A 22409-nucleotide genomic window follows, 5' to 3' on the forward strand; every position below is an offset into this window, starting at 1 on the left:
TGTCATCAGTTGAAGCTATATGCTATTTTATTAGGTACTTTTTGTTCTTCAAACAAACAAAAGCCAAACTATTTACAAATCACTCTGTTGTTCCTTAAAGACTTTCATAACATGTATGTCATTATTTCTATAACATTCAAAGATATATTACAGAAAGGAGCTGAGCTGGCTGGGCGTTCCATCACCGTGGCGACTGCAATGACTGAAACCAACAAGGGCGTCTGCAACTATTAAAACTGTGGACGGACAGACGACAGAACCAAAAGACCGGGACGTTTTGACGGCACAATGTGGCAGCTTATAAATCATAAAAGCCTTTGTAGTGCAGTAAAAAATAAACTTGTAGACTTGTTTGTAGACACTGGCCAACAGCTGACATCTCACAACATCAGCTTTTTAAAAATGTCAGAGGTATTTTTTCAAAGTCATTCACAAAATGTTCAACATGGAGACTTGATCAGATTCTCATAATACGCTTCAACTCAGCTTCTCTCTTTGAACAGCTGGTTACATCTTTATGAAGCTTAGTAGCATCTTAGCACTTTCAACTCTACCCTCTTGGGACTCTGGAGCTACTTCACCTAACACATCCAACTACGACATGAACCAGCAGATGACAAACTCAAAATGGTCACACTTATTACAATACTCTAGGTCGATGAAGTTCAATGAATATAAGATCACATTTCAATTAAAACCTACATTTTGTTCAGGTATCAAGGTTACACACAAATTTGTTTTGACTAAAAGCATTTAACTCTCAACCCCACTTACCTTAAGTTCTTTGAGATAGAATTGTCCTTTTGGATAACACACAACCGAGTCACCAGGTGTGTGTTATCCAAGTCCCTAGTTAACTCCACTCAATTGTCCCACCTGAGAGTCGCTACCTTGTTGCAAAGTCCAAGACGAAGGGGATCTAAGTGATTCTGTGATCCACCTTAACATTTAGTGTCAAACCCACTAATTTTACAAATCACCAAAAGTTCCTCCCAAACAAAGTTATCTCAAAACTCTAAAAAGTACCATTGAAATCATGTTAATCACCCAGCGTGCAGAAGCACAAGTTCAGTCGTCCGTCCCTCCCAGTCACCAACACTAAGACGATCTACTAAGTCACGTCTGCATTTAAAGCCAATGCAGACCTTGGCACCCACTCAGCCAGCTCAGCTCCATACAGTACAGACTCCAGCCCTTTAGAAAGCCTGCACCTTCAGCAACAATCTAACAGGAAACAGATCCACTCTTCATTCGAAGGAAATTAACAAAAAAAGGTGGGAGAAGCCAACCACAACCAAAGTCTTAAGAAAGAAAAATAAACTGCTTGCAGCTCTAATCTGTCACCAACTAGGAACTGACAGATTGACTTGCACAGATGTACGAGCAGTCAGAGCACAAGCGCTTCTGCCCGGCGACAGAAGACGGCTCCGCCCCCTCCTTTCTGAGCAGAACGTAGATCACAAGGTGGTTCCCAACAGAAACTCTTCAGTTCAAAACTGGCTCTGAGAATATTTCTCAGTTCAACATCCGTAACCGAACTATACAATTTAAGGCATGATGAAAACAAAAACTAAAGTAAAAGCCCACTCATAGGGGAAAAAAAAAAACAGAAGATTGTACAGTATTTACAAAAAGCAGACTGCTCAGCGTTTATATCAGTGAGTGTTGCTGCTTGTGTCTGTGTCTATGCTTGTGTCTGTGTGTGATTTGATTCTGCCGTAGCCCCGTTATTTATGCATGTGGTTCCAGAGGAGAGTCAATGTGTGTGAATGTAAGCTGCTTTTGCTGTGAATGTGCATGTAGTGTGTCTGGACTCCAGAATCTATATGTGACATGTAGCTAAGTGTATCGTTTTTTTTTTTTTTGTTGTTGTCACGTTTAAGTCTTTTTTTTGTACAATTCTTTCAAGTTCATGCAGTTCCACACATCTGCAGGGATGCGTAGTGGCTTTGATGAAATGTCCACCAAAAACCCCAACCCAGCTCTGACATTCATGCAGGAGGTCGTAGAGGTCAGGACTTCTGCTCCGACGGTTACACGTCCCGAACAAAACCACCCAGAGTTCCTGCCAGAGGTGGATGATGACATCTGAGCAGATCGTGCCTCTTCGTTGCTGCCGAGGAGTTTGCTCTCTTGCTCAAACGTCCTAAAGCCGGGTCAAATACCAAAACAAACACTTCAGACACAGATGGTATCCAGAGTCGATAAATCTTATCTTCCTCGGGTAACTGTCCCACAGATAACGGCAATCGCCTGCCCAGTCCAAGGTCATGACAGAAAAGTTTCTTGGGGTTCAAGTTCAAGGGGCAGGCATTAGGTTAACTTTGTGGGTTGGATGGAGATGCTCCTCACAGAGGTCAGCAAATAAAGCACAGCCAGAATCCTGAAACAAGACCACAGCATGGAGAAAACAACATCAATGAACAAATCAAGTAAATGCAGCTTCACGTGATCAAGCATCAAGACATCTACATGCAGCAGCAACACAAACAGCATCGAAGCAAAGGTATCTTACCAACACCGAGGCTTTTTGTGGCCATTTGTTTGCTTTCCAAGCGGGCAACAGGTTGGCAGACGGACGTCCTTCCTCGAGAAGCCTTTGAATCATAGTCCGCCTCAATTTGTCGCCTCCGTTCAAACTATTTAGGCCGGGCCACTGCGACATCCATTTTGATGACTGATGATCAGTCTATAGCTCGTCCCACAATTCGGTCCATATGGTTCCCCCTCTGCTCCCTGATCACCTCAGGGCTACTGGCAAACGAGGGGGAAACTCAGCACAACGTTTATCTCAAACTAGATTCAAAAAAAGATTGGTTTTTCTTGAAGAACATTCACTCCGCATTTTTTTTTGTATATGAAATTTCCTTCATCCATTTGCCATTTACAATTTCTCTTTCTGTTCTGAAAGGTAATACAAAAATATGGTTATATACAGGAGGTGGAAGAAGACGTGCTTCTTTAGCCTTTTTTTCAGTTTGGGAATTTTTCAGTGACTTTGTCAAAGTCGTCGCAATCCTCCTGTTGTAATTGTGCTCCCATCCCCAAAAATGGTACCTCACAGCTTGAATGAACAAAAGTGCATAGGTGAGTTGGTGAGGGTGTGAGTGCGTATGAGAGTGGAGGATGAAGACGAGCGCACTAAGCAGGTGCGCTCGTGTCGTCCGCTCAGTTCCCTCTAGGGTTCAGTAAAGCCCCCGCACTCCATTCTCAACAAAATAGAGCCAATCTTTGATTTTTCAGCCTCTGCTCCGTGGTTGATCATGATGTCAGCAGATCCAGGGCCATGCAAACGGCCCCAATTCAAGAGGATCTTGTCCATGTTACTGTGATGCCATTTCACTCTTCCTCAAAAACCAACACCACTCAATGTCCGTATGGCAGAAGCGCACTTGCAAACCCCACCCGTCTCATGTGGGAAAAGAAGGAGGAAAAAAAAAAAATAATAAATCTAAACAAAACTGCACCCACAGATATCCATGTGGTTTGTAAACAACCAAAGCTCCAGTCTGGAATAGTCTTTTCTTTTAATTCATAGTCACCATTTGTACGACCAGGATTGTAGAGGCAGTGTGTTCAACTGTATCCATCCCGAGTTCTTTTTTCTTCTCAACATTGTAAATTCAAAAGAAAAAAAAGACCTCGCTAAACTCTTTGAAGCTTTTTTGTATGTTTGTCTCCATTTTTGAAATCTTCTGAGGAAAAACAAATATGGTATCAGCACGGTGTTATTTTTTTGGAATACATTCAATATTTTCTTAAGAAATACACACACACTTCACATGGCGATAATGAAACAAAAATAAAAAGGAAATTTTTTTTAACACACAACAAAAATAGCAGCCCCAAGTGCTCATTATCTTAGTCCAAATACTTTTTAAACTTTGTATATAATGTATATATTCATATATATTTTTCATTAAAAAAAGAAAACTCGTCATTATCAAATTGCAACAACGAATAAGTAACACAATATGCTAACATTTCATGCACCGTCCTGTGCACTCGCACATTAAGATGCTGTATTCTTTTTTCAGAGTCAGAAACTCGACACCGTTCATTCACAAGTTCGAGAGCTGACAAAAGGCAACGTGATCACACCCCAGGAGAACAGACTAGACTAACCTGTCGATGGATCACCCCCAGACTCAACTACAAATATTAACCATAGAAACTTACATACTTACATACTGTGCTGAGCACTGACACGTCACACTCACTCTCTAAAGAGTTAATGTCTCAATGGCCACGCACCCTATCCAAGTTCTTAGGCACAAATGTGCATTCATACACATACGAAAAAAAGCACATGTATTCAAATGAGTACCTGTAGTCTTAACTCATTTCTATGAACAGTTCTCTCTCACACACACACACACACACACACACACACACACACACACACACACACACACACACACACACACACACACACACACACACACACACACACACACACACACACACACACACACACACACACACACACACACACACACACACACACACGTCCCTCATCATTCGCCCCCTCAGCTAGTCCTTCCAGGTCTAGAGACAGCCCCCCGGGGGACGACCTGAGGGACATGAAAGAATATAGTGGTGGTCATCACGTGATGAGAGCAAAGCTAACACTTACATATGCATCTATATGCGTCTATTTTGCCTATCTGGGGATGAAGAGCTGGTGAGAGAAAGGATGTGTTGTGCAATTGCCCTCTCTCTCTCTCTCATTCATTCATTCTCTCAAAAACACACAGAGCAAGTCCCTGTCTGGAGAAGGGACGCGCACACACACACACACACAAAAAAACATGAATACAAAATCAACATTTGAACAAAAGACAAAAATGGCCTCTTATGTTTCATACATCTTGGTAAGCAACAAAAGAAAAAAAACTTTGTGCAGACTGGTCTATTACTGATAAGAACCATCACACCGTCAGTCACTCACAGTCATTCACACACATTCACAAAAATATTCACTTCTATAAACTAATCCCATCTGTTAGATTTTTTTTGTTGTTTTTTTCTTATTTTTAGGCAAGTGCAAATCTTCAAGTTTTTTATAATCCATTTTTCAATAGCTTTACTTTTTGTATAAACGTAAAAAATGCTAAACAAGAGAGAAATATCAACAGTGTTTGTCGTTTGAGAAAGGATTTGCTGTCTGATAAGGTTTCAACTAAAAGGTCCCCCTGACTGTGAAAACCTAACAGCCCGCCTGCTCGCCCCACCAACTGTTCCACCCACCGCTTCCAGTTCAGATTCCCACCCATGCACGCTGATAATGTGCATGTCTGATACACAAACACGCAGGCGTGTGCGTTGATTCTATCAACAAACAAAAAATCCCTATTCAAATCCCATCTCAATAAAGTGCATTAGTTCAGTATAAGGTGCTTAAACGTTTGAGTGCCAGAGGATACCCATCTTCCTTTAACCTCATCCTCCTCACCCCCTCTCCCCTGCTCAAGTGATCAACTGGTGCAGCAGGGAGCCCTTTTTCGATCCAGAGGGGAAGACAGGATGGGAGGTGCACATCCAGGCGCCTCCTCCCTACACCTCCCCTCTTGCTCGCTGCCTTATACCCCCTCCCACCCCCCACCCCCACCCCTGGTTCCCCCAGCAGTGCACATTCGTCATCAGGTTTGTCTGATTAAAAGACAGAAGGCCTCAGGTAGCTATTGCTGCTGCGCTGCGTCACATCAGTAATCCTCCACCATCTCCATCTCATTCAGGCTCAGACAGTCGCCTGTGTTGTGGAATGAGTACCCTGCAGGGAGGAGGGGGAGGTGAAGCGGAGGGAGAGACAGGAGAGACAGGTGAGGGAGAAGAGCAGACTTAGACAGTGGAGGTTTGGGATGACATTGTTTATCTAATCACTTTGGTTCTTCTTTTAATGTTTAGATAAATGTGATTCTGTCTTATCTGTCAGTCACTGGCTGGGCACTTATTTTTTATTTTTTTGGTAAACATGAGTGTTCTCTTCACATTTAGGGACCAAACCTGCGCTGGAAGCAGATCCATCCATGAAGGAAGTTTCCCTGATGAACCTGCAGCTGCACTGAGGGGACCGGGCTCACTCAGAGTGTTTATATGTGTATTCTATGTTCTTCTCTATAATTAATGTCTTCGTAATGTGAAATGGTCCATTTCATTTATCTTAAGTCCCTAAATGGTTTTTCATTTAGAGCCAATAACTGGTGCAGTGGCTGGAGAAGTCACATACCTAAGATGCTGGGGTCAGAGTGCAGCATCATAGGTGGTTTCTTCTTCATCTTTCCCCCCTGGTTGTCATAGAGACCAGCCTTGCTCATGTGGTTGGCCTGGAACATGGACTGCAGGGTGGTTGGGTTCATACCTCGCATTGACTCCTACAAAAAAGAAAAAGAAGAAATGGTTGAAGATTCATGACTTCATTCTTGGCATAAACCCTCAACTACTGCTATCATTGGAATGATTGGATTGGAATGAGAGTTCTGCTACAGACTAACAGATGTCGGTATAACCACATGGATCAGCTCAATGCTTTTGCCTCATGTCTGCAGGACTGACCCAGCTGAGAAGTTCAGATTTTAATTCATTGTCCCTGTGCAGCTTTCTACAGGTCCCAGATCATTAGGTCAACTACTATAAGTTAAATTGGGCACCAATTACTTGTAAAATCTGAAAAAAGAGAAGGAAAAGTTACAAAGATAAGAGAAGTGACCAAGCCTCAGCATCGGCTGCTGCTCAATGAGAGCTATTATACACCTTCCTGTTAGTGCCAACCATATTTGACCAAACTCACTGTCAGACTCTACACTGGTGCACTGAACGATACCCATGTGTTAGTGTGTTACTGATGAGGAGGAGGGATGATGGAGCTATGGAAGCTGATGTGAAACTGCAATCTACAAAGCAGCCTGATCACCTGCTATGCAGCCAAAGCACCTAGACTGGGACACTCGCTCCATCCTCCACACTCTCTAGTTCCCTACCTCACTGATTTGCATGCTTAGACAGCAGAGCGGTAAGTGAGTTTACCTGCAGAGGGAAGTTCATGTTCAATCCAGCCACTTCCTTTGATAACTGGGATGCAAAACAAGAGAAGAATTATCTCTTGTAACCAATGGCAATAATATTTCTTAAAAAGATGAACTACATACACAGCTATGCAGAATATCTTTGTACACAGCCTGAACGCAATTCAATACATTCCCTGCTTCAAGACACAGAAACGAGGAGAGACAGAAGAAAGCTTCCACTTTCAGGATTCCATTCATATTCACAGGTGGGGTGGGGGGGTTGGAGTAACAGACCCCACACATTGGCTGGTAGAAAGGAGGCTGCGGTGTGTGGGATGAAGCCTTTAGAGCACAGGCCTACCTGCTGCTGCTGCTGTCTCTGTTGGTTGGCTTTCTGTTTGGCACGTCGCTCCAGGAACTGTTTGGCGAACTCTTTGGCTTCCACTGTGTCCCCTAGGTAGGACCGGATAAAGTCCAGCACTGCATAGGGAGATTCCACCTCCTTCAGGTATGCCACGATTGTAGCAACTTGATAAAGATACAAACACAAATGGTTATAAGCAACAATTGTGTTGGAACAAACAATCAATTAGCCAAACAATTAACAGACAATGTGTCAAACAGGCGGAGCAGCCTACCATCCAGAGAGGAGGAAGAGTTGTTGGCAGAGGTGTTAAGAGCGTGCAGCATCTGTTCACACCAGGTGGTGAAGCCGTCCTGAGGCTTCATGCCCTGCAGCAGCTTCAGCAGCTTCTCCTCTTCCTCTGTCCTCTTACGGCGCATCATGTACTGATCACTGTGGAGGACGCAAGATTGTTTAATATGTTAAACTTGAACAAACATATATGGGCTTGGTTTAAACTTTGAAGATGACAAATAAAAATTCCATATTTCATAAAGCTGAAGCGTCTGTTCCTCCTGATGGTCTACCTTAGCGACGGGCTGCTGCGGCTGTTCTTCATGCCCATGTTGTTGTTGCCGCGCAGGCTGGACTGGTTCTTTACAGCCTCGTCCCACATGCCCATGCTGCTGGAAGAGACTCCGCTGCCACTCTTACCCTCCATGCCCCCCGGCCCACCCCACATACCGACTCCATCCACCCACTGCCCTCCCATGGAGGAGCCCCCCATCGACATGCCAGAGTGCTGCAAACAGACAGAAATTGGCAGATTGTTATGACCACAGGCTGGACAGAATGGTGTCTTGAATGAAATCTCTAAAACGTGTTCAAACTCACGCGGTCTCTCTGCGACTGGGATCTCTGTTGCTGCTGCTGCTTCAGGAGCCTCTCGGTTTCCTGCTGCATTTCCAACAGAGCCAGAGCTGGGGGCTTTCCTGACTTGCCGAGCCCAGAGGAAGGAGCCCCACTCCAGCCAGAGCCTCCAGCCCCAGACCCCTGCTGGGGGGCCTGCTGGAGGAGTTTCATGATAAGCTCCTGCTGCTGACGACACTAAAGGGGTGGAGTTTGGACAATATAAGCTTTAGTTTGAACAACACTTGATATGAAAGCATCACAGTATGAAAGTGATGTGAGTGCACATCAGCATGGCAACAGATTGACACAGATATAGGCACTTTTTTTAAGCTTGTGGAGAAAGAAAAGAAGTGTAGACATCTCCTTCACTCATCTCACCTGCTTGCGTCTGATGAGCTCCTCCTCTTCCCTCCTCTTTAGCTCCTCCTGTTGCCTCCTCTTCTCCTCCCGTCGCTTACGCTGCTCCTCCTCCTCACGCTTCGCCCTGAGTTCAGCGTCTCGCCTCTCCTGCTGGAGCTGAAAGGGGAAATGTGAGTCCAGTATTTACCAAGACCAAACTTTGGCATTTCTTAAAATGAGTAATTTGACAGAGAACACAGTTTGAGTTCATCTATGGGTCTACAATGCCACACTGAAACATGTAACCAGTTCATAAACCGACCACCAGGGGGCTCCTGTGCTCACCTTTTGAAGCTGTTCCAGAGTTGGACCCTGAGTAGAAGAATTAATTGTTAAGTCCCAAAGACTGGCTTCACCGCCTGTATGGAAATAAAATAAAGTTAGTTCAGCAATGCTAGGAACAGTATTTACTCAACATTAATGTGTTTTCACTATGTGGGTGTCATTGAAAAGTGTACCTGATGGCTGTGAAGCTGAGGTATGCATGTCCCACATGGACCCTGTATCTGGCACTGACATCGACCTGTTCATCGAAGGCATCATGACCTGCTCACTGCACCTACAACACAAAGCACCAGCCCACATTTAAACAAGTCACAAATCCTCCGGTCTCTAATGACATTGATACATTTAGGATACGTATAGAAGCTCATGCAGACAGGTCGAGACAAGTGTGGTGACCCAGATCCACACGCACGCTCACACAGGCGTACCTGTTAATGAGCTGGAATAGCTGCTGCTGATAGAGAGCTGCTGCTGCCATCTCCTGTTGCTTTTTCAGACGCTCCTGATCCAAGTTTCCCTGAAGGAAGAGGAGAGAAGCATTTTAATCCTCGGTCAGACTCAGAAGAAGAAGCACATCCATACCTAGTTTAAGATGATAAAATGTATTACATATCATGTCTAGCTACAGTCAAAGTAAAGTAAAGCTCAAGTGAAAACAGGAGAATTGGGAGCTGAATGGAATGATGTCCTGTAGGGAAGGGAAGAGGCCCTGTTTGTTCCTACTAGACGTACAATTGCATCCTGAGTGATCTGGTGATATGTTAACCACTAATTGGAGCACACACACACACACACACACACACACTGAGATGTGATGCCTCCTGCTGATTGTACCCATGGAAGAGGCTGATTGGGCCGTATACGCCGTGGTGCATCCAACTGCCAAATCAATGCTGAGTAGTTTACAAACAGCATGACAGACAGAGGAGAGCTATGAGCCTCTTTGTGGCTTGTGTTTGCTTCCAACCTTTGTTATTTTGGGTGCAAACAAACACTCCGAGCTTACGGCTATAGGACAGAACTCAATGCTCAATGTCTATCAGCTCTGTGTTGCAGTGGTTGGTAAATTTACACATTTCCACACACACTTCCACACACACACACATTTCCACACCCACACACCCACAGAGCTGTGACTCACACTCCCTGTGGGCCCCCGGATGGGCTGCGGGCGCTGTGGGGGTGGTGGCTGTCTGACCAGCAGGGGCGGCGGGGAGGGCCCTGGGGCAAAGGGTACACGACCCCACATCTTGATGACATCCCCCAGGGGTTGGAAACCCTCATCGCAGCCCCGCTTCACCAACAGGGTCATTGTGAAGTAACCAGCCTGGAACCACTCACACATCTCCACTGTGGTGAATGGACCTGATGGTGGACAAGACACACACACACAGTTTTATACATCTGACATTGTGTACAGATGATCCTGTCACTGTAGATGTAACGGTGTGTGAAAGTACCCTGGATCTCTCCTTGTGGGTCCTTGTAGAACCACTTCATAGCAGCCTCGTGTGACAGAGGCAGAGCAGCTGCTGTGTTCCTGCTCTCCTGCTGATGTTGCAGGGCCTGGGTGAAGCACTCCTCCTCCAGTGAGGTGTCCTGCAGCGATGCCACCATTTTCTCTGCTTCCTACGCACACGGAAACACAGACGGACAGACAGACGTGGGTCACAACACTGACTTAACCCGGCAAAGTCTGCTTTGGTGTTTACATTAACCTATTTGAAGTCAAGCTGGGTGTTCTTAATTTGTTCTGTAAGAACTGATACTGGTCGGGTGTCCTCCTGTTGTTCCTACCTGCTGCAGGTGCTTCATGCCCTCGTCGTCCTCAATGTCTCCACCAGATGGAGGGAGGAGAGGAGCAGCAGAGGAAGGGGGCGGGAGAAGGAGACTGGAGATGGCGGCGGCACTGGGGCTCTTTTGGGCCTTGGAACCCCCAACAGGAGCCAATTCTGAAACAAGAAAACGTGAGTAAAACAATGGGCCCTGTTTTGAGCCATTCTATTTTAGGGGCGGCAGTACTGCATGGGAGCGATAGAGCCACCTACTGACTCTGCCTCTGATACGGCAACAACAGCAGGCTCAGTAAACAAGATATTGAATGACGTGGGGGCCAACATGTTGCATATCAATCAGACACAAGCCAAAATATCAAGGTGACTGAATTTCCTCTCTCACACTCGCGGTCCTGAGACTCAGTGGGCTCGGCTGCGAGCAGGGACATTAAGTGTAGGTGGGCTCTAGTTGTTAAGTGACTCAGCCAACAGGTCTCTTAAGAGTTTAACAGCTAGTGACCTCCATTTGAACAGTGACATCATTTCAGTGAGATTCTAGATTGAAAACGTCTCAAACCAGTAAAACTGAGGGAATGTGAGTGTGTACCTTCACTTAGCACACTGTTGGCCTTGACTGGGTGGATGCTGTTCATCTGAGGGTTGTCCACCACTGGGACTATTGTGCTGGGCTGAGGCTCCAGACCTCCTAGGTTACAGTTTGCTGGAGAAGTGGAGGAGGGGGGCGATGCTGGTTTGGCCTCACAATCTGACACAGCAGAGGCAGCTTCTTTAATCTCTGTGAAGTGGATGACTGGAATGAAAAGGGGAACAGATTCAGTTATATTCCATTATTTCTCATGTATTATTCTTATGGTTGCAATTGCTGGTAATGCTCAGTGCATTCTGGGAAGCCATTTTTCCACGGACAGTACTGCTCCTCACCCTTGTCTTTGTCTGCTACAGTGCTGAGCCTCTCAACAAGTGTGTCAATAAGGCTGTCCTCATCTTCCTCCTCCTCTATCCCCTGGAAGTCCAAGTCTTCCTCCAGGATTGCATCCTTGCCACCCTTCTGGCACAAGAACAGTAGCAAAGGAGATCAAGAGTGCGGCCAAAGCTGACAAACGCAGGTGAACACTGTGTAGCTTTGGAGAGGAGACTAATCATATTTTAAACCACTTTATAATTAAAAAAGTATAAATACAAACCTTGATGGGCATGAAAGCTCCAGAGGAGTCAAATGTGCCCATTCCCTCGTCCTCCTCATCTGTGCACCACTCAGGCAGGCCGTCCCTGTCGTCCTCCAGCCCCTCGCTACCGACACGCCGGCGGCCACCACAGTGACCCTCCGAGTCCCGGAAGTCAAAATCAAACTTCCTTCGGCCGACGTGGTCCCGCCAGCCTGCTGAGCGAGGACCACCATCTGAGAGGGAAAAGGACCACCGTCAGTTAACACTGTTTACCAGCTATAACCACAAGCTGTGAAACCTTTTAGATCGACAAGTCAGGAAATGACATTCAAGTTTCATGTGCCGTTAGCTGCAAACAAACAGGTGTGGGGTGGCAGCATGAAGATTTAGATCTTGGGGATATGTTATACGTCGCTTCTTAGTGCTGTTGCTTTGTTTTTGTTGCATTAGAATAAAAGTTAAATTCAAGTGTTTGTCTTTATCGTACCATCCCGGCGGGCTCCAGCAAGTCTCCAGTTGGTGCCTGGTTCGCCCTCCTCTTCCTCCTGCTCCTCTCTGAGGGTGCGCCAGTTATCACTGTCAGCCCTTGTGTACTCCTTCCTCCCTCCTTGACCCACAGGAACGACGGCCTCCTCAAAGACAGGACGCCCTACCTCCCGACGCAGTGGCTTCTCAAAACGACGCTCACCCCTGAAAATCATACCGGTGCGTGACAAAGGTCAGTACAGTCAGAACAAATGCATGAGACCCAAACGAGGCCAAAAGCTATTAGAAAGATATTTGTAGTAACAACCACAAGTTACACAAGGATCGGTTTCGTCAAGTTATTGCCCAATGTTACTGTGAAATAGCAGAGACATGTCCTGACATGTCATTCTTACCGGTCATCCCAGCTCTGGCTGCGGTGAATCTCTCGGACGGTGCGACCGAATCCCACCTCTGCCTCTTCAATACTTCTTTGGTAGAATCCACCTTCTCCACGACCTCGGCCTGGAGGTTAATACACGAGGAATCATCTGTTGTTAATACCTCCATTCAACTGCATTCTGTCAAACATTGCTTGACTTAACCGTAGAACTTCTACTTATTTAGTATTTACAGAAGAACCTTAGGTATCTTTACAAAGCAATGCAGTTTAATGAGCTTCTACCTGCTTCATACGGCAGAGAGACGCACATAAACACATAAACACATACACAATACTTCCAAGTTGTTTTCCTTGGCTGTTGAAAACCAGACAGCAACAACGTTTACATTGGCCATTTATATGTCTTATGCACTGTGTGTGTGCACAAGGTGAGTTCATGGTGCCGGGGCTTTAAGGCAAGTGTGGCCTGACAAAATGAAAACTGCTTAGACAGGCCAAGAGGAAGTGTGTTCTTTCAAGGTCGTACAAGAAAAAGAGGAAATAAAACACTACAATGGCCTGAGGAACGTCTTTAACTTTCCCTGGGTAACAGCCACTGCAGTTGGAGCCGAGAGCTTTGGGAGAACTTTCTGCAGCAGCTGGACTGGTGTTAGTGTTAGTTCTGAAGGATCTCTTGTGATTGTGCACGTGTTGCATCAAGGCTGCATGTGAAGTTCTTACCTCGACCGCCTCGTGTGGTCCCTCTTCCTCTGACCACACCAGCCGGGGGGGCCCCCCCACCCACCCCTTTTCCCATGAGCCTCAGCACTGCCACACTGTTCACAGATATGGAAAAGTTCCTCTGCGGGGAGAATGGAAAAAGTAAAGAAGAATGTGAGGAATGTGCTCACTGCAACATTTGTCACACTAGAGAATAGCTCGCTTTGAAACAAGTGTGTATCTCTGTGTGACATGATGAGATGGAATGGGTCAACAGTGGCATTTATCAGTGTGTGTATGACTGTGTTCATGGCAGACCTGCTCCTCCTCAGTGAGGGGCACCAGTGCCAGTGGCTGCATGGCCTCATCTTGCAGAATAGCAGCAAACTCCTTATCCTGCATATCCTCTGGGACCTAAAGACAGAAACAAATGTGGCTTCAGGACGAAAGAACAAAATTGAAGGCCGAACTACACAAGTACTTATATTTTTTGTTTGTTTTTGTAAACAACACATGTATTCCTCCACATTCCAGAAACAGCAGTTTTCCCACAAACCTTGTTGTCTTTGATATAAAGTGCTAACATCTCCTCTCGGCCGTAGCGGTACTCGGCCAGCTTGTACTTTGGCATGGCAGGGGAAGGAGGGGGGGACGTCACACTCCCCCCACTGGACAGTGCACGGAGCCTGAGTGAGAAGGAGCACAGGAAAGGATGAATGGAGATCTCAAACTGTTTCTGAAGAGAGATGCAGAGATCACAGACTGGACCTTTAATGCTTTTTGGTCTACTGGCTTGAGATTAAATGCAGAACATCTGTGATATAAATAGCTTGGTATGAACTCTCTTGGCACGGTTCACTAAAAAAATTAGGGCTATTGTGGAATGATGATGAAATTATTTTACTTTAAACTTGTGTGTTCGTCAAATAGTATGGATTCTGCAGCAGGGGGAAACATAACCAAACGTTCTGTAACAAATCAGCCATCCTCCTCCGCAGGTCTCCTTGTATGAACTTGGCTCAATGTAAATGACATATCAGCCTTCCAGTTTCAAGTTTTTCATTTAAAAAAAAAAAAAAAAAAAAGGTATTAAGCGGTCAGGCCAGCTTCTCCTTCATGCTACTCAACAATGGCTCCATTCACATGCCTCTACACAGTGTGTCATTGAGTCACAGCCCCACATCAAAACCATATGCAACTCGAAGAGGTGTGTGTGTGTGTGTGTGTGTGTGTGTGTGTGTGTGTGTGTGTGTGTGAGGGTTATAAGAGTTAGAGGTAATACTGAAGGGAAGAAGAATGCGCCATGAAAAAGGGGTTGGCAGCAAGAACGTGTGGCCTATCAAAGTGGAACAAGGAATAATATGCTAAATAAGAGGAGAGCTAAGTAGAAGTGGGGTTCGGTACCGACACCTTCTGTTTGCATACTGACTGCATCTATTCTTACATTTATAATCCCACCCCACAACTGGATAAAGCCTGTGCGGAATCTACTGCTTTTCCTACTGAGTCACTGCTGAGAACAAGTTGAATACCAGGAAAATCAACTGCCAAACATTCCTGAGCTTTCATTAGAGTCTCACAGAACACGGGTCAGTCGTAATAAATGAGCGTTACTTCGATGTGACCGTGCAGGTGACAGCCTAATTATAAACACAGCGAATAACATAATTAACACACGCAGGCCGAAGAGCTGTACAGGAAAGGGATAAAAGTGGGATAGAAGGAGCTCTGTGGAATAAGCAGCTGCAGATGTGTATAGAGAGAGAAAACGCTGGCAGTTTGGCACAGCACCAACAATGCACACAGCAGTCAAAGGCCATTACAGAAGGAGTACTACAAAACTAGAGACTACGCCTCCCATTAATCTCTACACAAACATGAGCCGAGAGGAGGAACCACCACAAGGAGAGACGGCTGTGGCGAGAGCGAAGTTTGGACTTCAGGTTCAAAGTGTTACGAAGGTAATCGCACATGTAACAGAGCTACAAGTGGAGGCAAAGGTGCACAATACAACCAAGGGATTACAAGACTGCAACTACTTTTGCCAATACAACAGTTGCAATAAAGTGGACAAGGGACAGTGACGACAAAATCGGCTTCTTAACTACCGTCACCATTACGTCTCCCTGTGAGCAACGCTGCAGTCCTGAGGGATTTCTATCAATATTCACGCTGCCCCAAAGTATAAGTGCTGGCGTTTCATCTAACCATTCACATTAGCAAACACTTCATCCAACAGGTGACCGCATCGAGTCAAAACGACAACAAATACGCTGCAATGTTGTTATGGATTTATGTCCGTGCACGGCCACTTCCTGTCTTCAGACCAGTCGGAATCGATTAACAATTTCAAATATAGATTTTGCAATTTTCCTTTCATTTTATCTCACCAACAGCCACGACTGACCTATGGTGCAACAGGCGAGAGAGGACGCCTTGGGAAAGATGGAGATTCTATGAATGCAGCTACACCAGAGAGAGAGAGAGCCGGGGGCAAACTCCGCCCCCTTTAGTGACTCATTCCATTCCAATGCCATATTATCTGATTTCCCTCACTATTACCACATTGGGGAAAGAAATAAAGCAACTTCGTTTCCACATGAAATGAATGGCTGCCATGAAATTCAACCATGTGTCCAGTGCTGTGATTTGAGGTAAACATTGGAGCCTGTGCCGTTTTCTTTTATGCTTTTTTCCCCTTTAAAACTTTATGCATTCAATCATTCTAATACTATATACAATTCAGGGAGATACAATATCAACCTCGGGACAAATGAATGGGTTAAATGGAACAAGCTTAGTGGGCACAGCTTGACTTGATGTTCAGATGACTGACAGTGGTGTAGTTATGACACAGGATGAATATCAGAAAAAACAGATTGCAGAGTTCTTATCAAACTGGAGCGTGTGAGTGTGTATCAAGTGACATAATGTATGAAAAACACAGAGCAAGTCTGTTACCATTCTGGGCCGAAGTTAAGAGTCTCAGCAGTCATATTCCTCACGTCCACAAAGAAATGAGAATCTGAAGAGAAAACCATGCTTTTGTTTAATGTTAATAAACAGGGTGGGGGAAAGAAAGGAGCAGGGGAATACATGTGAATTATAAATGTGCCCACCCACCCACCGTTCAGCTGCCTTACCCTGTCCTGATGATCGGAGCAGGCTGGACTGGGCTGGGCTGGACCAGGCTAAGACTGGCTGGCTTTAGTTAGGCTTAGGTGACTAGAAGGCTGAGTGGTGCTTATGCTGTGGTCACAGAGCTCCCCAAACACACAGACACGAAGAGAATAGCTGCCAGTTTCAGGTGCTTGAGGAATACCAGGTTATCAGGTCCTACAAGGTAAGGAAGGGGGTTCCAGGAAACGTTGGAGCTCCTGCTACTCACAGCCCAAAAAAGGTTAAAAATAAAAAACAAAAAGAACCTTGGAATTTTAATAATGGAACAAAATAAAACACTATCTAATACTAACTTTGTGTTTTACAGCAGTTATATATATCACACTGAAGTTAAAAATATGAACTGGTTCATCAAAAAGGTAACACGGGAACAAAAATCACAGCCAAAGAATGAGAAAGGCTGCTGGAACAGCTGCCAAGAGCAGATGCGACTCTCACTCCTCTTCTCCTTCGTCTCGCCCTCTCTCTCTCTCTCAGTGCCTTGTTCTCTCGCTCCAGCTGAAATGTGGATTGACTGAGACCCTCAAGGTAACTCCTTTATTTCCTGTCCTCCTCCCTTTGCACCACTGGGGGGGAAAAAAAGAGAACAGAGTTTGGAGAGAACCAGGTTAGAAGCGTGCAAAGTATAAAGCATTGAAGTATAAATTGACACCCAGTGCAGTGTTTAGCTGTGGAGCTCAATCTATCCTCATATCTGTGCAATTGTAAATAAAAACATTTCACAAAAGTAAAGAAAAGAAGAAAAGAAGTGTGCACTCAGGCAGGTAGCAAGACACAGTTTGACTCGCTGCTTTGCCTTTGAAGGTACAGGCAGAGAGATGAGACTTTCTGTTGTGTAGGCTTGACACGCTGTTTTCAATGAGGCTTGTGTCAGACTCACCACTGGGTAACCAGCCTGATCTGATTGATCCCTTTTTGCGAACAAAGCTGAGAAAACGCCATAGTATTCCCTCAACTAATGAGCCCGACTCAGCTCATTTTTCCTGTTGCCTTGCCTTCACAATTCACACATACTGACTGACATGCAACTCCAACAACTCTAAAAGTTAGGACAATGGCAACTTGGTTGTCTTAACTCCAGAGGTTGACAACAGGGAGTCCAGCAATCTCAAGCTGGCACCTCTAAGGAACGATCACTGCAACTGTCAACTTATTCCTCCTGATGGTTAAACTAGTATGAAGATGACGGTCATCCTGCTCAAAGTGAATGCTGCTCTGATGCACACAGTGATGTTGAGGCCAATAGGATGTTATACGTTAAGACAATGGCATAATGATTCATAAGCACCAACGACAATTAAGAGTATGCCCAATAAACAACAAATGACACTGACTGTTTGCAATCTTAAATTGTCATATTGGCCCATTGACAACAACGTCCAAAATGACTGGAAGAACATTTCCGGTCACTTATCTCAACACATCCATACAATTATATACCAATATATGTTATCAGAATTGCTGTAAATGTTAAGAGACCATATGATACTTATTCAACATTCTGTTTTGTATGTAAGTTACTAAAAGCAGAATATCAGGATCACATAATGGCGTGTTATAGGTTGATATGTACTTTATTATTTTACATTGTTTCTGCTTTGATTTTGGAAAGGCCAGATCCAAAGGCATTTGTGTTTGATTTCACAAACACATTAAAGCAAATTGTTTTTCATTTCTATAGATTGATGGGAATGTAACATGTCAATCTGATTGTAAGCATATGGATCTGTTCACACTTGTGGATTTTGCGTTGTGTGTCCTGTTCGTGTTGACATATTTCTGAAAATGAAAGAAACCACAATTTCTGCCAGATTAACCATTACCATGTCATGACTGATAATGCCACATGTCGACTTTGTATGTCTGTGTGACAAAACAACTTCATCATGGTTATAAAACCTTGGAAAACAAGACTTCAATCTAAACTTTAAACAAGTCCACTTGGGTGGCTCTGACTTTGATCCTTTACGGTCCTGTATGATGGAGTACAATGTTCTCCCTACCATTACACAGCTATGTTGCAGCGACTAAGCATTTTTCTGGAGCGCCCAAGCTGAAATGAAACAAAAATAAGACAAAACGACAAAAAGCGCAGCTGGAAAAAGATAGTCTGGGCACTTCATTGGCTGTTCTCGGTGCCCACTGCAGGGCCACACAGAGACTGCGCTGGAGAAGAATCAACGCAAGAGAGAAATCAATGGAGACAGATAGACGTCTTAAATACGAGCGCACCACTAACACTTATCGGCACATTCTCTTCTCTGCACGCATGGTAAACATACACCGGACAAAAATATGAACTCAACACCGCCAATTACAAGGATGCTTTTTAGTTCAAAGGAAATAAAGGTCAATCAGTCAAGTGAAATACATCAATTGAGAACTCTGGCAATGCCACACATCTCCTGTGCATTGAATTGATCAACCTCAACCATTCGACGCCAAACATGCTGCTAACCATCTGCCCTATACAGCTGAAACCGTGATCTATCAGTGAAGAGCAGCAGCCTCCAGTGCGCCAGTGGCCGGGAAGGTGAGCTATTGCCCTCTCAGATTGATTGTGACGCTGAACTGCAGACACATCAAGACCCTGGTAAGGACGACGAGCAAGCTGAGGCCATTTTTGATACTTGGTGCAGAAAAGCTATTTGTCAGTTGACAATCCTGCAGGTACCGTAGCTGTGGTGGTCCTGGGCTGGCATAGCTACACGTGGTCTGCCATTGGGAGGTCTGTTGGATAAACTTCTAAAATCTCTAAAATGTTGCTAGAAGCAACTTATGGTGGCGAAATTAACACCCATTACTCTGGCAACAGCTCGAAACATTCCTGCAGTCAGTGTGCCAATTGCACCATCTCTTAACTCTTGAGGCATCTGTGGCACGGTGTTAAATGACAAAAACCTCATTTTAGGACGGCCTTTCATTGCGCCAAAGGTCACATGTGTAGTGATCATGGCTTTTGATCAGCATCTTAATATGCCACACCTGTGCAGGACATGGACTATCTTCACAAACGCCAAATGCTAGCCAAGAGTGATAAGAGAAGTAAGATCTTTGAGCAAATAGAGCAAATACTTTTAAGTATTATGTAAACAAACTGAAAATGACTGCAAAAATCTAATTGTTGCAGTTTTATTTTTGTTCAGTGTAGTTTGAGCTCCTTTTACCATGCCCTCAACTATTTTTTGCGCACTTGGGTTTATTTTCAGACTGCAGTCGGTTAGTAGTGCTCTCATATTAAAAGATATCTCAGGTATAATCGCATGCTCATTGTTACGACATCGGATACTGTCTTCAATAAAAATACACGGGAAAAGCTGCCATAGAGACGCAACAGAACTCTTGGAAGAATATCACCTGTGAAAGACAAGATGCTTCCTGAAGGTTGTCAACTCGTTTCTAAGTGATACATTGAAGAACACCAACGCATCTCAATTTGATAGTATAGTATACTTTTGTAAAAAGGTTTTACCACAGCAACAAGAGCAGGAAGTTATCATAAGATGGCAGTGAAGTTTGCAAGTGATAAACCTTATTCATTCAAATGCGTGTGTGTCTTTGTTTTTAATGCAATATCTATAAGTTCTCCATTTACTAAATGGTATAATAAGATTCACTGTAGGCCTGGTTTAACACGACTGGACAATGTGACTGAAAAAGTACAATGTGTAAGATTAAGAATGTTTTCATGCCACATACACAGTCAGTCACACACACGCACACACACACACACCTAAGACCTAAAGAAAGCTCAGCAAAACCTGAGAAAGCATTGTATATAATATACGAATAACTTGCACCGTAGACATGTGGAATAGTGATTTATATATTTACTGAGTACTGGGACTTATTTCAGTTAATATAATCATGTTTTGTATTATTCTTGCTCATTATTTCATCATCCAAACATGACAAACAGGCACAGGAGTGAAACACAAACTTTGCACCGAGGAAACTGATGTCACGCAGGAATACGGCTTGTTTGTAAAATATGAGATTGAGTCCAAACATGTAGCTCTTCAGACAAACTTTAAGCAGTAAGTAATAATATTGTACTGTTTGTGCCAAATTAGCACTAAGTGGACTTTTCCTCGCTGAACAAAGCTACATTATCGGGCCATTGAAGCGGCTAACATACCGATAATAGCACGAGTTGATGTTAGCAACCGTAAGAGGCTCGCGCTGCGTCTTCTCAGCTAATGCTAACGGCTGTAGCACGGCCGTCGGGCCAATTGACGATATAAACCTTCATATGCAATAATATTCGTCCCACCATATCACATTTCCGTTGCATAACACTGCCAGGCTCCCTTACCCAGCTCTAGGTATGCGCAGCTCGCAAAGGCCTTGGCTCGGAGGTTCAAATGACACCAGATATGATGGCGGAGGGGGCGGAGTGTCGGGCTCCGTCTCCCCCGGCCTGCTCCGCCAATGTGCGGGCGACCACCTCCACTCCGGCGGCGCACTTACGATAGAGGTTAGCGCAACGTAAACAAAACTTAGAACGCCGACAGCGGCGAACGAGCAACAACCGCGGCCAAAACTTAAGGAAAACACATTTAGTCGAGATTAAATCCGGCGCCATTGAGCGGCATCAACCCAAGTTAGCCTGTTAGCAACGTTAGCCAGCTAGCTAAAAGACAAGCTGCAAAGAGGAACCGTAGCTTACCTTTGGCTGTTTAGAGCTACCAGGCTGCGGGTCTGCACGGCGCGTCTACAGCCAATCTTTCGCATGCATTGGTCTCGTTAAACACTGTAAACGTTTTCATTCGATAGAATCGTATTTTCAGAAAGTCGTGCTCTATGTTTTATTATTTTCCCTCTCCTCCAACGGTCGCTGCTGCTGCGTATCAGTATGTGTCTGCTGGCTCCTAGTCGCTGCTCTTCTTGTTGTTTGTGTTTCTGAAACATGGCCGTCTGTGTCACACCACGTGATTGTACATTGACAAGCAGCGGACCAATGTTGTCGCAGAGCAAACACACCCCTATTTAAAAAAACACCCGTCTCCACGGCCCGGGCGGACACTCGTGGACTGTGCTGTGCGTTAGTGTACGATGCGTTTCTGTGCCCACGACACTTTAGCTGCGTGGATTTAATAGTCAGCCATGACGCGAGGTTTGCTTCACCGTGGAGCTAGAGGAATGCTGACACATCGCCGGGAATAACGGGGAACGTATAACTGCAGTAAATTGCAAACGTTCAGAATGAAACAAAGAAACACAAATAACAATTTTTGTGCCAATGGCCTCTAAAGTGCAGTGACTCGCACAGCTTGGTAAGACTGGGCATGTGCTGTGTTTACGGCAAGAAGTAGCAGTGCATTTTCAGCAGAGGGCGCTGTTGAGTTTCATCGGCATTTCCTCCTTGGCTTAGAAGTTGAAACGCAGACACTATAATGCAGATCAGTCACATCTGGAAATTCGACAAAATATATATTTTTTAAATTGTAAAACACCTAGATCGTGACTCTTGTTTTGTTTAATTTCGATTTCATTATGATTATTTTGGTTGAGCCTTGGTTGGAATCATTAAGCTATTATTCGAAAAATATACTTAATGGAAAGTCATGCTTGCTGACACCCAGTCATGCACAATATAACTCATCAATATCGTATAGTGAGTGAAAGCAAGTATGGTAGCATTAATACAAGCTCTCCCAATGTCAAATGTGAGGTTGAATCTCGACCTTTCTGCTGTGTTCTTCATGACCAAGGTGGGCCACAGTGTGTCCCATCCTCAGGTGACCCAGTGTG

At 44.7% G+C, this 22409-nt stretch overlaps 1 protein-coding gene across 4 annotated transcripts; it reads right to left on the reverse strand.

The window, feature by feature from the left end:
* Nucleotides 1–11: 11 nt before the first annotated feature.
* Nucleotides 12–21585, reverse strand: gigyf1a (GRB10 interacting GYF protein 1a). Of its 4 annotated transcripts, none has more exons than XM_076165226.1 (26): nucleotides 21325–21585; nucleotides 16619–17221; nucleotides 16437–16500; nucleotides 14032–14161; nucleotides 13794–13889; nucleotides 13497–13617; nucleotides 12790–12898; nucleotides 12396–12598; nucleotides 11927–12141; nucleotides 11664–11787; nucleotides 11329–11532; nucleotides 10744–10898; nucleotides 10407–10575; nucleotides 10088–10311; nucleotides 9375–9463; nucleotides 9120–9220; nucleotides 8947–9020; nucleotides 8641–8778; nucleotides 8245–8457; nucleotides 7938–8152; nucleotides 7646–7803; nucleotides 7369–7535; nucleotides 7027–7071; nucleotides 6230–6374; nucleotides 2516–5773; nucleotides 12–2383 (listed from the first exon to the last, which is right to left on the reverse strand). In XM_076165226.1, exons 3-25 carry the CDS (start codon nucleotides 16469–16471, stop codon nucleotides 5706–5708), a joined length of 3198 nt encoding a protein of 1065 aa, XP_076021341.1. In that variant the 5' UTR covers nucleotides 16472–16500; nucleotides 16619–17221; nucleotides 21325–21585; the 3' UTR covers nucleotides 12–2383; nucleotides 2516–5705. The 4 variants fall into 4 exon arrangements, with proteins under 4 accessions (XP_076021341.1, XP_076021339.1, XP_076021340.1 ...); XM_076165224.1 differs by having other exon boundaries at nucleotides 11664–11790; XM_076165225.1 differs by lacking the exon at nucleotides 21325–21585 and adding an exon at nucleotides 20971–21021 and having other exon boundaries at nucleotides 11664–11790.
* Between the last annotated feature and the right edge of the window lie 824 nt (nucleotides 21586–22409).

Source organism: Genypterus blacodes, unplaced genomic scaffold, assembly GCF_046128005.1.
Source record: "Genypterus blacodes isolate CSIRO-AG114 ecotype Tasmania unplaced genomic scaffold, CSIRO-AGI_Gbla_v1 ptg000142l_1, whole genome shotgun sequence".
Lineage (NCBI taxonomy): Eukaryota > Metazoa > Chordata > Actinopteri > Ophidiiformes > Ophidiidae > Genypterus > Genypterus blacodes.

What these genes read in the sequence shown, in the direction of transcription:
- gigyf1a (XM_076165224.1), bottom strand. Translation starts at nt 16,471, where the DNA reads ATGACTGCTGAGACTCTTAACTTCGGCCCAGAATG. An exon ending in TGTAGCAGACAAAGACAAGG is followed by an intron (nt 11,533 to 11,663) that starts GTGAGGAGCAGT and finishes TTTTCATTCCAG; the next exon opens with TCATCCACTTCACAGAGATT. An exon ending in GCATGAAGCACCTGCAGCAG is followed by an intron (nt 10,576 to 10,743) that starts GTAGGAACAACA and finishes CCGTGTGCGTAG; the next exon opens with GAAGCAGAGAAAATGGTGGC.